Source organism: Solanum verrucosum, unplaced genomic scaffold (genome assembly GCF_900185275.1).
Source record: "Solanum verrucosum unplaced genomic scaffold, falcon-dt-bn FXZP01000042.1, whole genome shotgun sequence".
Lineage (NCBI taxonomy): Eukaryota > Viridiplantae > Streptophyta > Magnoliopsida > Solanales > Solanaceae > Solanum > Solanum verrucosum.
In genome coordinates, this window is record NW_026020230.1 from 735,000 (window position 1) to 749,744 (window position 14,745).

Here is a 14,745-nt window from a genome sequence, read left to right on the forward strand (position 1 = left end):
TCTATTCTTGAGTTCATTATTCTATAGCTCAGCAGCATGGCTAGTAGTCATTTTCTCCTACTTGTTTTACTTCTTTCTGTTTTCTCTGTTTCTGCTGGTGGTAAGCTTTCTTCATTTTCTATATTTAATCATTTCGTGTTAAAAATCTTTTTGTCTCGATTAATTTGAATTCATGTCAAAAATCTACTTGTATACTAATCCAAATTCGTGTTTGATCATATATATAGGCCCATTACTAGAAACAAAGTTATTTCTATCGTAAATCAGTGGAAAACCTAGCTAATCCGAATTCACACTAGCTAGGTCTACTAAGGGGGGTAAATGTAGCTATACTGAATTGAAAGGTTTTCAATTCTCATAATTTAAACTTGACATCTCTGGTTAACGATAGAGGAATACTCTTGTTCCTATATTATCTTTGTTTATTTGATCTTGATTTATTTATTTATTTTGTTACTTTTTATTTGTAGTGTTTGTGAGCCTAGATTGTGGATCATCAGAAGCATACACTGATCATGAGACTTCAATAGATTGGTTAGGAGATGCTGATTACGTAGCCAATGGAGAATCTTATGTTGTACAATCCAACAACTCAATATCACACGTAATGGACACTCTAAGAGTGTTCACAACCAGAATCAAGAATTGTTTCCTAATCGATGAAATCGAAAAGGGTGGAAAAGTTCTAATTCGAGCTAGTTTTTACTATGGAAATTACGATGGGAAGTCAAATCCACCATCATTTGCACTTCAATTTGATGGAAATCATTGGGCCAGTGTTACAACTATGAGTGATCAACTTGTATATTATGAGACAATTTATGTCGTTAAAGGCGATTACCTTACTGTATGTCTTGCTCAGACAGAGGAAAATCAATTCCCTTTTATCTCAGCACTTGAAATTCGTGGCTTGGATTCAACTATGTATAGTCATGTTGATGATAATCATGCTTTGTTCTTGAGAAGAAGAGTTGCTTTTGGTTCCAACAAAACTATCAGGTAAAATATTCTGCTTAACTATACATCAATGTTATCTTGTTGCTTCTCTTTGTGTTAGTTAGAGACTTAGAGTACTTCTATTTAGCGTTAGTCAGTGGTGAAGTCAGAAATTTCGACTTGCTTTATTTGTCTAACTCAAGGAGGAAAGATCGTTCAAGTCCATATAAGAAAGTCCCCCTTGCATCACTGATGTAGGATTGTATTCATTACGGTGTGGATCTATCTCGGGGGATCAAATCGGGGGTCCTGATTTTGATACCTTGTTAAATAGATCTTGAACCTAACTTAACCCAACTGGACACTAGATCGTCCTAACTCAACTTCAAAAGCTAGCTCAAAAGGGAGGCCGATGTGAGATTCTTTTCATTCATCAGTTGGACTCCCTTCTGATCATGTAGATCCACACCAAATGCTAATAGAGACAAAATATATCTATATTTTTGGTTCTTTGTTTTATGATCATATCATCATTCTGTTTTCCGGATTAGATACAATAACTTGATATATTTTGAATTTCTAGTACTGAAAATATTCACTTTTTTTAAGAAAAGTAAAATATTGGAGTAAAACGGACATAAATAAAGGGGCATGAATAGTGAAGATTCATATATTCGATATATATATGGACTTAGTTGCTACTTAACTTTCGAAGCTATACAACGTAACATTGTGGTTGTTGTTTTTACTTCATTAAACAAATTTCTTTTGAGACCCCATAAAGGTAAAATTTGTCTATGCTCTATCCTCTCCAGATCTTACTTGTGGATTACACTGAATATGTTGTTGTTGTCGTAACAAATTTCTTTTGATCAAAATGGACAGGAACACAGATGATCCCTATGACAGAATATGGACTCCTGGTTCTGGAAATTTAATAGAAACACTCACTAGTGATGCCACAACTATTGACACTAGGCATGGAGATCAACCCCCACAGCAAGTACTACAAAATGCAATTTCCACAAACAATTCAGTAAATATCATATCATGGAACATGAATTTTCTTCCTATTGATAATGTTATCTACATGAACATGTACTTCTCTGAAGTAACTCAACTTGATGTCAACCAAACAAGATCATTTAGAATTTTTCAAGACAATGAGTCTATCTCTGACCCAATTTTGCCACCTTATGAGGATTTTATTCAAATGTATGTTAGCAATCTCACTGTTTCACCATCCACTATTTTTTCTGTTGTGAGAACCACAAATTCAACACTTCCTCCTCTTATCAATGCGTTGGAAATATTCACTATTGGTAATGCATTGACTGATGGAACAAACACCGAAGATGGTATGTACACCTTCTTATATTTAATCTGTTGTGGCAGATAACTTATCTTATGTTACTTATAGTTATTTGATTGTGTAAATTCTTTAACACACTTTCAACGTATAGAAATTAATCTCGATTTATGAGTTTGACTTTTATACATTTAATAGTATAAAAGAATATATACACTTACCTAAAAGATTATCATATATAATTGTCCATAGACCGTAATAACTATTGATAACTTGAAAACAATATGCATTTATTTATATTATCAGTATATATAAGTTAAATACTTTATTTATTGATATTTCTAATATTATTGAAATATGGGATATTATACTTATTAAAGTACTATGTTTTCATTTTTTAAATATATAGTGGAGACTTTAATATCATTGCAAAAGGAATTTGAAGTATTACAAGGTTGGATTGGTGATCCTTGTCTTCCATCACCTTTTACATATGATTGGATCAATTGTAGCAGCAGTGATCCACCTCGCATTACAGCACTGTAAGTAAACTTTAATTCATTTTAATCTACTACGCTTTTAGAGCCGTCTAGTGTACAAAATAGTCTGAGCAGGGTTTGGAAAAAGACCGCATTCAAGGGGTGTAATGTAAACAGTTTATTCTAATGTAAGCACTAGTAATTGTTTTTACGGTTCAAACACGTGACATATATGTCACACGAAGATAATTTTATTGTTGCTTCAGAGTGCGCTCCGTTTTATGTAATTGTATTTTTTTTTTGTTGAAATAAAATTAATTTACAGGTACTTGAGTAAATTCAATCTATCAGGATCACTTCCAGATTTTAGTTCCATGGATGCTCTCGAGACAATGTAATATTTCTTGTTCTTTTTTTTTCGAATTTAATTTAAATACATTTATTCCCAAATAGGGATATTTTTATTTTAATTAATTTCTAACTCTTTTTTTTTTTTTTTGTGCTTCTTGGATTGCAGTGATTTGAGTAACAACAATTTGGATGGACCAATTCCTGATTTTTTTGGCACATTACCCAATCTTAAAGAACTGTTAGTATAAAAACATTATATTCTGATCGATTTAATTAGTTTGTTTGGTCAATCTTTTCGGAAGCTAAAAGTATTTTGAAGAAAAAATCGGTTTATTTTAGAAAATAAAGTTGTTTTCTCAAAAAAATTGTAACTAACAAGTTCTGATCGATTTATTTAGCTTGTTATGATAAATAATTTTGGTTTAATTTCTTTTCAGGAATTTAGCAAATAACAAGTTCAGTGGACCAGTCCCTGCTTCATTGTCAAACAAAAATGGCCTAACCATAGAGTAAGCAAAAGCAACATTAAACATATCTTCTGTTATATTTCTTGAACTGTTTAGCCATTGAAAAGTTAAAAATTATTTTACATACCTAATAAAATTATTTTTAATCTTTATTATTTCCATATATAACATATCATTTTTTTTTAAAAAAAATACTAACATTTTTTAAAATACCTTAACAAATTTGTTATGAGTCAATTTAAGCTATATATCAATCCAAAATCTACTGAACTAATATTAAACAAATCATATTTTCATTTGCTAATTTTTTTTTTTTTTTTTTTAATATATATTTCAGTACTTCAGGCAATTCAGATTTGTGCAGTTCATCTGATGAATCTTGCCAAAATAATGATTCATCATCACCAGGAAATGATCAACCATCAACTGGATCAACCAAGAATAATAATAAGAAGAAGAAAAATAATCTGCCAATAATACTGGGAACTACAATCCTAACCTTCTTGCTTGTGTGGGCTATTGCGGGTATTTTTATATTTTACACTACAAAAACAAAAGGGCTACTACATCTCTTGTTAATCCAGGTGAGGTTAACGGTTTGGATATAGAATTGTTATAATTTTTTGGAATTCGAAAAACTCTAAAAGGTTATTTTCATAATTTTTTTACTCTAAATTGTTTACTATTTATTTTTAACACTATTTAAATCCAATTAAATATGCACTAATACAAAGTTGCAATTTTCAGGGCAAATTAGTGGAGGCAGAACCCCTTTTGTAGATAGAGTCCAAATGTCTGAAAATTTTGAAAAGAATCCAGAGGTTGCTGCCCATGATCATCAGAACTCAACAAATGTTTAGCTTAACATGATTCTTAATTTCAAAAGGAAAAATAATGCAAGGTTAATTAGAAATATCAAATTTATTATTGAGTTGGCTAGCAAGAAAATTATGCATGTAATATAATGTTTAAGATTTTGTAATTTGTTGTAATTAATTAATGTTCTTGTTGTTTTTGGATCATAGTGGCTTTGTTTACCATACCATTCATCAGGATTCTTCCAACATAAATTTGTTGTAAGTTTGTAACAAAATTTATTTTATTATTAGTATTTTCGATCTGTATATTCAAACTATTAGTAAAATAATTTTTCGATATGACCTTTATATAATTTATTATATGTTGAAATAATTTCTTTTTTATTTGAATGAATTCAAGAACTTGCTCGATCATCATTTCATTTAATATGATGGGTTCTCTCTTGTGTATTATTAGCTCTAGGTTCACTTAATAGTACTCTATCTACATTGATGATAATTATTAAGGTAGTTGGCGCTAACAATTAAAATTATATCATCTTATTTGAATATCAATTTGAATTTTTCATTTAAGGGGAGCAACTATTCCTATCCCATTTATTTGGTTTGATGCTTGTATAATACGATTAGAATTTGAATGAACTAATTGACTTTTTATTAAGAAAGACATACTTGAGGGGTCAATTTCTTGGACTGTTATTCTTTTAATATATTTATAATATAATTTTTAAAAAAAATGATTGACATGGTGAAAAATGAAAATGAATAGTGTCTATAAAACAAAATAAAGGATTTTATGCATATATCTTATTTTATAGTTTTACCTTTATATTCTCCTTTATGTTTATCTTTTTGTGTAACGAACAATAGTCCATTGGCCTTCAAAGACCTTTTTTTTGGGTCCCTTTATTGATTTAAAATTATTATAAGAGTTATCAGAAAAATATTTGAGATAAGGCATGAGTATATCTAAATTACTTAGGGTTTTATTATCCCTTTTAACTATTTTAAAATATAATAAACACTCTATAAATGTCGACGTGAATGATGATATAGAAATTGTGTGCATACTTTTCTGAAGGCAAGTAAACAACAAAAAAATTAGACACATGCCATTTCTTAATTGATTTATTTATAATTAGTTAATACACATAATTATTGACATTACAACTTATATATATATATATGTAATTGTTTTAATTTCTTTCTTTTGTAATATATTTTTTCCCTCCTCACTTTGAATAATATATATATTTTTCACTTATATTATTTTTTTATCTCTTCGCTTTTAATTATTTTAAGAAACTTACGTGTATTTTATATAAAAAAATAATATATATTTTTTAAAAGTGATACCATGTCAACACAAAAGTTACACGATAGATAATAGAGCTGAATTAAGTTAAGATGTATGCTGAAATTTCGCTCATAATTTAACTTATGCCTTATCTCAAAATGTTTTAAAAAATTATAGTGAATCAAAATAATTTCACTCTCCTTATAATATTAATAGGAGTAGTAATAAAACTTTATATAAATAGCATGGAATAAATATTTTTAAGATGAAAATGGTATTGCTATTGTTGGGCTTTTGGGTTTTGGGTTTCGAAAATGTTTATATATTTGGCCCTTTTCTTTTCCATTTCCCCCTTTTCTCTCTCTCTTTCATCAAAATCACCTGACGAAGATCAGTAGCTCGCACCTCTTCTTCTCCGGTAATCTATTCTCCTTCTCTCTCTATCTGGGCATCGATCTATTCATACTTAACTATGCATATATGTAACTGTAGATTTTGTATATCCAGCAAAAACGTTAGGGTTCGTACTTACTGTTACTTATCATCTAGGGCTTTTCGCTTTTGTCCTAGTTTTCTTTTCAATTTACTTATCGAATTGTTAGTTTTTGTTTTAGCTCTATGCGGCGGCAAGTGTAGATTAGTTAGCGCTATCGAATTGTTAGTTTTTGTTTTTTGGTCGATTGAAGTATGTTATGTGAATAAGCTTTACTTTTATCTGTTTGTTTGAGTTTAGAATTGTGATATTTTGTATTTTATTTAGCTGGATTGTTGTGGATGTATTTACATTGTGTTTATTCGATTGGAATTTTTGGAATACTCTCATCCAAATTCGAATATTAGAAGTCGGTTATGAAAAGAAATAAAAGGAAAAAAAATTAATATTACTTATTGGAAGCTGTGAATTTCAAGTTAAGCAAAAAGGATTTTAGTTGTTGTTATTATATTTCCTGGAACAATCTGGAAGTAATTTGGTGGGAGTACACGTTTTTCATAGTTTAGTTCTTATGACTTACACATGTAAGTTGTTAATTTGCGTATGGAGTGACCAGTTGCATGCTGGGAAATTTTGAAATACCTTTTTTTCGTTTAATTGTTGCTTACTTTTTTGGTGACTGCGCCATTTTGTGTGCTTTTCCATTGTTTCACTGAGTAGCTTGTTGCCATACTTGCACAATTGTAGAGTAAACCTGTTGACTGAGGTGGGAGCGCACATTCTTACATTTAGTGTTGTAAATAGAATTTGAAATTGGGATCTCCAAGTTGCATGGTAGTAACATAAGCCTGAAATTTTTAATGGTTATTTGCTTATTTACCTTTTCAAATTTTATCTGGTGTTTTGAAGTGGTGAACTTGATTATGAAAACTGGCTTTCACTGCGTCATATGCTATGCATGTTCAGAAGTTTGTGTTTTTATGCTTCGTGGCTCTCTCTTGGCATGTGTCCAGGCTTAAGTTTTTCTTTGATTACTTTCTGATGCTTTCGTCTTTCTTTTTTCGCTCAATTCGATTCTAGAGATAAATAATACTTTTTGACTGGCTGTTCCAATCACATTCCTTTTCAGATAATAGGTATTTACTCATTGGAAAGGCTTCCAATAATTTCTCCCATAACCTTTCCGAAGAAAAGGATAAGGGAAGCTGCTGTACAACCAGGAAAAAAATTCTGCATGACATCTTGACATTTCTGCAATGTCAGGATTACCCAATGTATTTATCTTTCTTGATAAAATCTATATGTATACTGCTATTTCTGTTCTCCCCTGGACCCCACTTTGTGGGACTACACTGGGTATGTTGTTGTTGTACATTTCAGTTCTGTTCTTGTATTTAGTTGGCCCCTTTTCTGTTCACTTTCCTATTCTTGGAAGAAGGACTAGGTGCTAATATTGTACAAGAAGTTGGTCAATGCTGATAGAATCTAATTTCCACCTCTCCTGGATTTAATAATTACTCTCGTATTCATGGCTGTTACTTTGACTGATCTTCCATATTATGTAGTTACGGCGTTGACCTGTCTAGTAGATGAACTGTAAAGCATCTTGCTATTGTCCCAATTTAATTGAAATCAAGCATGCTTGTCCAATGTTTGTGGCAGCATGTGACAGATGTCATTTATAAGTCTTTCGCATTATCTACACCTTTATCGCTGCTATCTGAAACTGTCAGCAGTGTTGAGGCATGGATATCAATATAGGGCTTCTGAATGCGGAAGTCAAATTTTCTTTCAATAGTTATGAAAGACTAATTTCTAGATCAGGCTGATTCACTGGGAAAATGAATGGACATCCTAAATTGGGTGTTATCTTAATTACTTTGTACTGTTGAAGATAACGTAAGTTTGGTGCATCTTTGGCATCTCAGTACTATGTATTTCAGTTATGGACTTCCTATTGCAACTTTGGTGAATGTAGATTCTTAGCCATTTGTAGATGGCTGGCTTTTCATCGCATGCATGCATTTATCACTCCACAGAAACCAGCTCCTTTTGCTGGATGAGCAATTTTAAGATCTAATGTCATGATTGCTTGATTATGCTGAAGGACAGTTATGGGTTGAATATTTGAGTTTATGGTTGAATAAGGGAAGTTGAGCAGCTTTATGGACCACTTCTGCTATTATTTGATTGATTACCTTTCTCTCTGGTGTATTAGATGTCTTGGATGACATAGTTTTTAGATGATTTCTTCATGCATGAAAAAGGGCTGTTCTAAGCTGAATAATTTTTTATCAGTTCTCTCATAGCATATTTCCTATTTGGTTATAGTCTTCTCTAAAGGGATCAGCTTCAAATCCTTCTGACAACACTGGTCGCTCATTTCCTTCTTCTTTCCCTCCTCAATCTGGTGCAGCTTCCCCTCTTTATCATCACTCTGGTGAGTTATTTGCTGGATTCTTATTACTTTCTCATACTTATGCCAATCTATCAATAAACTTCTTCCTCACAGGAAGTATTCAGGGGCTGCATAACATTCATGGGAGTTTCAACATTCCTAACATGCACGGGGCACTTGGTTCAAGAAGCACAGCAATAAATACCGTCCCTTCCAGTGGTGTCCAGCAATCTGGAAATAACCTTTCTGGTGGTCGTTTTTCATCAAACAATCTTCCGGCTGCCCTTTCTCAGGTTTGTGTAATGTTTCTCTCATCATTATTCCATCTTTTTGTATTTGATATTACCTAAGTGGGAAAGGAAAGGAGGGAAAAGATTCAAAATCATTGTCATTTTCTCTTCTAGGTTCTCTCCTGCACTTGGTGAAGTTTATTTTGAGATGGGAAACCTTGATGGGATAACTTTTAGAGGGTGGTGGTGTGGGATTTTGATTCTGGAAATGATTTAGTTTGCTCTTTGGAAATGGATTTATTAAATTTTATTCTGGAAATGTTCTTTGTTTTCTTCTCTGTTATATGCCTTGGCGTTATTTCCTTGTATTGGATATCTTATGTGTCTGTTAGTATTTTTATTGCAGATATCTCAAGGCAATTCTCACGTTCATTCTGGAATGACAAGTAGAGGTGGTATGAGTGTTGTTGGTAATGCGGGATATAGCAATAATGCTAGTGGTGTAGGAGGTTCTATTCCTGGGCTTCTCCCAACTTCTGCAGGAATTGGTAATCGAAGTTCTGTGCCAGGTCTTGGGGTATCCCAAATTTTAGGAAATGCAGGCCCAAGGATGACCAACTCAGTGGGAAATATTGTTGGTGGGGGCAACATTGGCAGAAGCATTAGCTCTGGTGCAGGATTGTCTGTGACTAATCTTGCTTCACGGTTAAATATGAACGCCAATGCCGGCTCTGGAAATTTAAATGTTCAAGGACCTAATAGGATAATGAATGGTGTTCTTCAGCAAGGTAAATTAGCTTTGAATTGATACTGATTCCCCTCTTCCAGTTTGCTAGCTTCCTTGTTTTCCCTGTTGGTCCACTAGTAATTTTTATTTATTTTATTTATTCAATTTTTTTTAGCTTGAATTACTGATGGTTTCCCTCTGGCATCAGTTAACTCCTTTGGCTTCTTGCTGGTTGTTCTCTTTTTTACCATCCAGAATTATTGAAGAGATTTTCTTCATCAAAAACTTATTGACGAGATTTTCCTCACATTTGGCAGAGCCTCAGCTAGTTTCATTCTTTTGTTTTTTTCAGCTGCCCTATTTCATGCTTTGAGGTTATGATTAATTTTCAATGTAGTAAAAATGAATGTGGTATGTGCTAATTTTGCTAACCGCAAACCTTGGTGGATGAAGTTACTGGAATTATGGATTTTCCCAGTTTTCCTTATCATTCATTTTCAGACATATTTTTCCCCACATTATATCAGGTCATCTTTACTGGAAGGAAAATGGAGATATTATAAGATTTTCAAAAATTTGTTCAAGTTTTGTGTGCTGTTTCGGTTTTATTAATATATTTTCTTATTTTCTTTGACCAAACACTACAAGGTGTTTTTTTGATAACTTCAGCCTATATTTTCTTTAGAATTTTTCCACATGACAAGTCTTTGAGTTATGAAACCTCCTTGACATTTGAAAATATATAATAACCTACTCAAGATTGTGGACTAGAAGTGATATATATATATATGTAATTTACTACCTAGTCTCACACACATGAGGTGAGTGTGGGACTGGTGCTAATCTTATATTCTGTCCAAAAACATAACATATTGGATCAAAACTGAACTTCTACGTCAATTAAGGAATTATGCCAGTAAAAAAAAGAAGTTAAAGTAAGGAAAAGCTGCAATACAAATAATACGACCTTCTATTCGAAATTTCTGAATTATGGCTTGAAAGAAGAAGAAAATAGTAGGGGTAGTGCAACAGAAAGAGGTCGAAAAATTGTTTGACGGTTTTGTTGTTTGTCAATAAGTTCGTTTGGATTGAAAAACTATGTTTTGGTTTTTGTTCAGCTTGAGTACCTAAATTGGCCGGTTAGAAATTCTTGCAGCTTTTGTCATTGCATTCACATAGGGATGTCATTTGCAGCTTTTGTCATTGATTTCAGATAGAGATGTCATGTTTAGATAGGTAGGTTAAGGTATATGTAACACCCACTGTTTGTAGGTTGGTGAATCCTCTAGTGCTAATGGTAGTATCTGGAATCAGCCTCTCCGCAGGTACTTTCTATGTTAGCAAATTCCTATTCTGCTGGTGGTCCACTATCTCAAAACCATGTCCAAGCAATGGGAAGCCTTAATTCTTTGGGATTGTTGAATGATGTAAATTCAAATGATGGATCTCCTTTTGATATCAATGATTTCCCTCAGTTAAGCAGTCGACCTAGTTCGGCTGGAGGACCTCAAGGACAAATGGGTAATTAAAGTTCCTTCTTCTAAACACTCTTTGCTAGTGCTTTTATCATACAGTTTAGAAGGAATACTGATAATACAGGATTCTCAGGTTCTTTGCGGAAACAAGGGCCCAGTCCTATTGTTCAGCAAAACCAGGAATTCAGCATTCAAAATGAAGATTTTCCTGCTTTACCAGGATTTAAAGGTGCTTTTTCTCAATGCACAAAGCTCTTACAATTTGTCTTGAGTGAGATGATCAAGTGGTAATATGCTACACATGTTTGTTGTTGCACTTTTGAGCTGGGATCACAAAAGTAAGGGCAGGAGTAGGGAGTAAAAAGAGGACACTATGGAAACCTTGTTCCTTCCGTAATTGAGGAGGTGACGTGAAATCCGAGATTCTTGTAACCTTCCATGTCAGACTTTTAATGTTTTTAATAGGATAGAATGGAGAAGGGAGTTTTTTTTTTACTTCCCTTTGGATGTACCAAAAAACATGAAATTGATACATCTCCTTGGCAAGGATATAAACAATCAGCCTCTCCAACTCATCTTTTTCTTCACTTGAATATAAGGTGAATTGCTAGTTCACAAATTCTGAAGACAGTAGCTGCTGTCAACTAACAAGCTCAAATTTCCTCTATTATGAGTATCCTGGCTTTGCCATATAGCTCTTTTTTCCTTTGAGAAGGAAAGGCAAGGGACAGGGGTTTCCGCATTTATGGATGTGTTATTAGTTATTTCTGCCTGAATTTTCTGAAATATGTACTTGTGAGGAAAAAATAATTTGTAAATGTCTTCTTTGCTTTATTGTATGAACGAGTTTTTTTGTTGGGTGGGTGGGGGAACCACGGAAGAAAAGGGGGTAGTGGAGAATGGCTGGGTGTGGAGGGGGGAGGGGGTTTGCTGGTTTCTCTTCCATGCCAGGAGTCTAATGATACTATTGCTTTCATGTTTGCTAAGGTGGGAATGCTGATTATGCAATGGATCCTCACCAGAAAGAGCAGCTTCATGATAATGCTCTTTCTATGATGCAACAGCAACACTTTTCAGTAAGCATAAATTTCTGTAACTTCGCCGGCTATTTTATAGAGCCATAAGCTTATAGTAAGAGCTTCAGCCTGCTGATTCTTCCCTCGATCTAATGGTGCAGATGGGAAGATCCACAGGTTTTAATTTGGGTGGAACATATTCATCACATCGTCCACAGCCGCAGCTGCAACATGCTCCATCTGTTAGTAGTAGTGGTGTCCCTTTTTCAAATATGAACAACCAGGATCTGCTGAATTTACATGGTCCAGATGTCTTCCAATCATCGCAGTCCAGTTATCATCAACAGGTGCATTACTTTAAATTTTCTTTTTCTTTTTAATGATCTGTTATTGTGTTTTGTTCCAATCCTTGTTTTGGGGTGAGGGGACGGCAGGTAGAACTATTTATCTTGTCTGCTCCAAGTAAAAGTTGATGTAGTCCCAACTTGTTGATGCCTACTTCCTTATCAGTCTTTTATGCCACATCGCGTAAAACGGGAAATAACCCTCTCTTGCTGAATAACAGACTAAAATGTGTTACTTCAGTGCAACAATTTGTATGGAGTATGTTTTAGCTTCTCCTGTAAGTTTGTTCGGAGTAAGTTCAGTTGTTCTTTTATTCTCCATCAAGTCTGTAGAGTTCAGTCTTGCTAGAAGTGATCCTATTGTGTTTGGAATTTCCCGTGGTAATCCCCTTCTTTTTTACGCTGGATCTTTTCCGCCTTATCAACCCTATCTGATTGGAAGCATTTACTTTGTTCGAAGTAAGGTCAAACCCGTAAATTCTGTGCAACATAGTTTCCAACTAAAGATTGTTATAAAGAAGATGTTTGCAACAAATTTTCTGCCTTCCATCTATCTTTCTTTTTGTGTGTGTGGTTGGTCCATTGTTAAATCTTCTTCTTCCTAAGTGCTTCCCTACTTGAGTTGGCTGTTTTGATAGTCGGAAGTTTGATTGATGTACTAAGTTTGCTAATCAGCAGTTCTTCAAAAAAATAGTTCTTCTTCAAAACAGTTGCTGTGTATAGCAATAAAGCAGAATTTATCCTCTTGACTACCAGGGGAAAGAAAGAAAAAGAACTACATTTGAAACTGGAGTTTTGGTTTGGTCAAAGATAGAACAAGTTTAGATTCCTTGTGTGTGTTAAGAGGTGCATTCGTTCAAGTTTGCTAACTTTCTTTTAATCTTTCTTTGGGTTCAGAGTGGTGGACCTCCTGGTATAGGATTACGGCCTCTTAATTCGTCAAGTAATGTTTCTGGTATTGGATCATATGATCAGCTCATTCAGGCTCAGCAGTACCAACAGCATCAGGGTCCATCCCAATTCAGGTTGCAGCAGATGTCCTCTTTAAGTCAGCCATACAGCTTAAAGTCCATGCAATCCCAAGTTGCTCCTGACCCATTTGGTATACTTGGTTTGCTAAGTGTAATACAGATGAACGATCCAGATTTGACTTCTCTTGCGCTTGGAATTGATCTAACAACACTTGGTTTGAATTTGAACTCTGCTGAGAATTTGTACAAGACTTTTGGTTCCCCATGGTCTGATGAGCCTGCCAAAGGGGATCCAGAATTTACTGCACCCCAATGTTATTATGCGAAGCAACCCCCACCTTTAAATGTGAGCTGCCTTTGCATTTTTGTTTATTTGGATCTGACTTTTTTATTTATTGAAATATTCTTTAATTCTGGATGCAGCAAGCATACTTCTCAAAGTTTCAGCTGGATACTTTGTTTTACATATTTTACAGGCAAGTCTTTTGGTAAACTGGTAATGTTCCTTGATTGTGAAATTTGAATGCAATAATAACAGGATCCATTGTGTTTACAGCATGCCAAAAGATGAAGCGCAACTGTATGCTGCAAATGAACTGTATGTTTTCTGTTTCTTAACAGCATTGGTTGTTCTTAGGTGCATATTTTTTCTACTGTATTCCTGAGAGCTAATTTGTCAGCTATTGCATAATAGGATACTCCCCTTACTGCGTAGTTGACCTTCAGGATTTGCAATGTGCTAAGTGCTTAGCTGGAGTCTAGTTAATAGCAGTCTGCATTTTCTGTGTGCAGGTATAACCGCGGCTGGTTTTACCACAGAGAACATCGGTTGTGGTTTATGAGGGTTGCCAACATGGAGCCTCTTGTCAAGACGAATGCATATGAGAGAGGGTCTTACATTTGTTTTGATCCAAACACATGGGAGACAATCCGTAAGGTATGGATATCATAGTATACTTTTGAATTCGAGTATTAGTTGTGTTTCTCATGTGTGCCACGTCAGTTTTTATCAAGTTTCCAGTGTTTTGACTCGTCTGCAACTTCGATGCAGGATAATTTTGTCCTCCACTACGAAATGTTGGAAAAAAGACCTGTTTTACCTCAACATTAATATGGAGCGCCAGTTCATAACTGTACATTTTCAATATATTCCTTAATCTAGGAGCCAGGTAGATCACCTGTAGTTTCCGCTCAATTGGGCTGTTGGCAGCAATTGTTAAAATTAGAGTTGTCTTAGTCATTTAGTTCCTTGTATCTTTTAGACGTTGCAAGTCGGAAAGAAATGTATTTCTGAGAATTCATTGGTGGAAATGCCATCTTTAAGGCACTGTTGATAGAATAGTAGTTGCTGAAAAGACATTGTGGAAGCTGGCTTGTTCTTCAACCACCAACATTGTGGTACCAAGAGAACAAGAAAATTAGAAGCACAATCAAAATAAAAAGGAAAATTAGATGCGAGTGTACTGTCGTTGTTCTGACTAGTCTGTGATGGTC

General features: G+C 34.0%; 2 protein-coding genes and 1 non-coding gene across 6 annotated transcripts; 2 read left to right on the forward strand and 1 right to left on the reverse strand.

Moving 5' to 3' along the window:
- On the forward strand, nt 1–4,402 carry LOC125831994 (putative leucine-rich repeat receptor-like protein kinase At2g19210). The gene is made up of 9 exons (XM_049511121.1): nt 1–100; nt 471–999; nt 1,822–2,294; nt 2,655–2,787; nt 3,050–3,118; nt 3,242–3,313; nt 3,513–3,584; nt 3,880–4,067; nt 4,290–4,402. The coding sequence occupies exons 1-9, from the start codon at nt 37–39 to the stop codon at nt 4,400–4,402; spliced, it is 1,713 nt and encodes a 570-aa protein (XP_049367078.1). The 5' UTR covers nt 1–36.
- A 1,554-nt stretch (nt 4,403–5,956) lies between these two features.
- LOC125831938 (probable NOT transcription complex subunit VIP2) lies at nt 5,957–14,697 on the forward strand. Of its 4 annotated transcripts, XM_049511059.1 has the most exons (15): nt 5,957–6,075; nt 7,220–7,364; nt 8,422–8,530; nt 8,603–8,781; nt 9,125–9,506; nt 10,760–10,966; nt 11,054–11,149; nt 11,908–11,996; nt 12,098–12,283; nt 13,178–13,305; nt 13,402–13,597; nt 13,675–13,727; nt 13,808–13,888; nt 14,044–14,188; nt 14,303–14,697. In XM_049511059.1, exons 2-15 carry the CDS (start codon nt 7,347–7,349, stop codon nt 14,360–14,362), a joined length of 1,929 nt encoding a protein of 642 aa, XP_049367016.1. In that variant the 5' UTR covers nt 5,957–6,075; nt 7,220–7,346; the 3' UTR covers nt 14,363–14,697. The 4 variants fall into 4 exon arrangements, with proteins under 4 accessions (XP_049367016.1, XP_049367014.1, XP_049367015.1 ...); XM_049511057.1 differs by having other exon boundaries at nt 13,178–13,597; XM_049511058.1 differs by having other exon boundaries at nt 13,178–13,597; nt 13,808–13,849.
- LOC125832039 (small nucleolar RNA snoR35) lies at nt 8,450–8,530 on the reverse strand. The gene has a single exon (XR_007443216.1). It is a non-coding gene; the product is annotated as a small nucleolar RNA snoR35 (small nucleolar RNA).
- Nucleotides 14,698–14,745: the final 48 nt, after the last annotated feature.

Excerpts from the sequence above, each read along its gene's own strand:
- LOC125831994 (XM_049511121.1), top strand. The coding sequence starts at position 37 with ATGGCTAGTAGTCATTTTCTCCTACTTGTTTTACTTCTTTCTGTTTTC. Across the intron at positions 2,295-2,654 it reads TGGAACAAACACCGAAGATG|TGGAGACTTTAATATCATTG; the intron begins GTATGTACACCT and ends TTAAATATATAG. Across the intron at positions 3,314-3,512 it reads TTACCCAATCTTAAAGAACT|GAATTTAGCAAATAACAAGT; the intron begins GTTAGTATAAAA and ends ATTTCTTTTCAG.
- LOC125831938 (XM_049511057.1), top strand. Across the intron at positions 10,967-11,053 it reads AGGACCTCAAGGACAAATGG|GTTCTTTGCGGAAACAAGGG; the intron begins GTAATTAAAGTT and ends CAGGATTCTCAG. Across the intron at positions 14,189-14,302 it reads CATGGGAGACAATCCGTAAG|GATAATTTTGTCCTCCACTA; the intron begins GTATGGATATCA and ends ACTTCGATGCAG.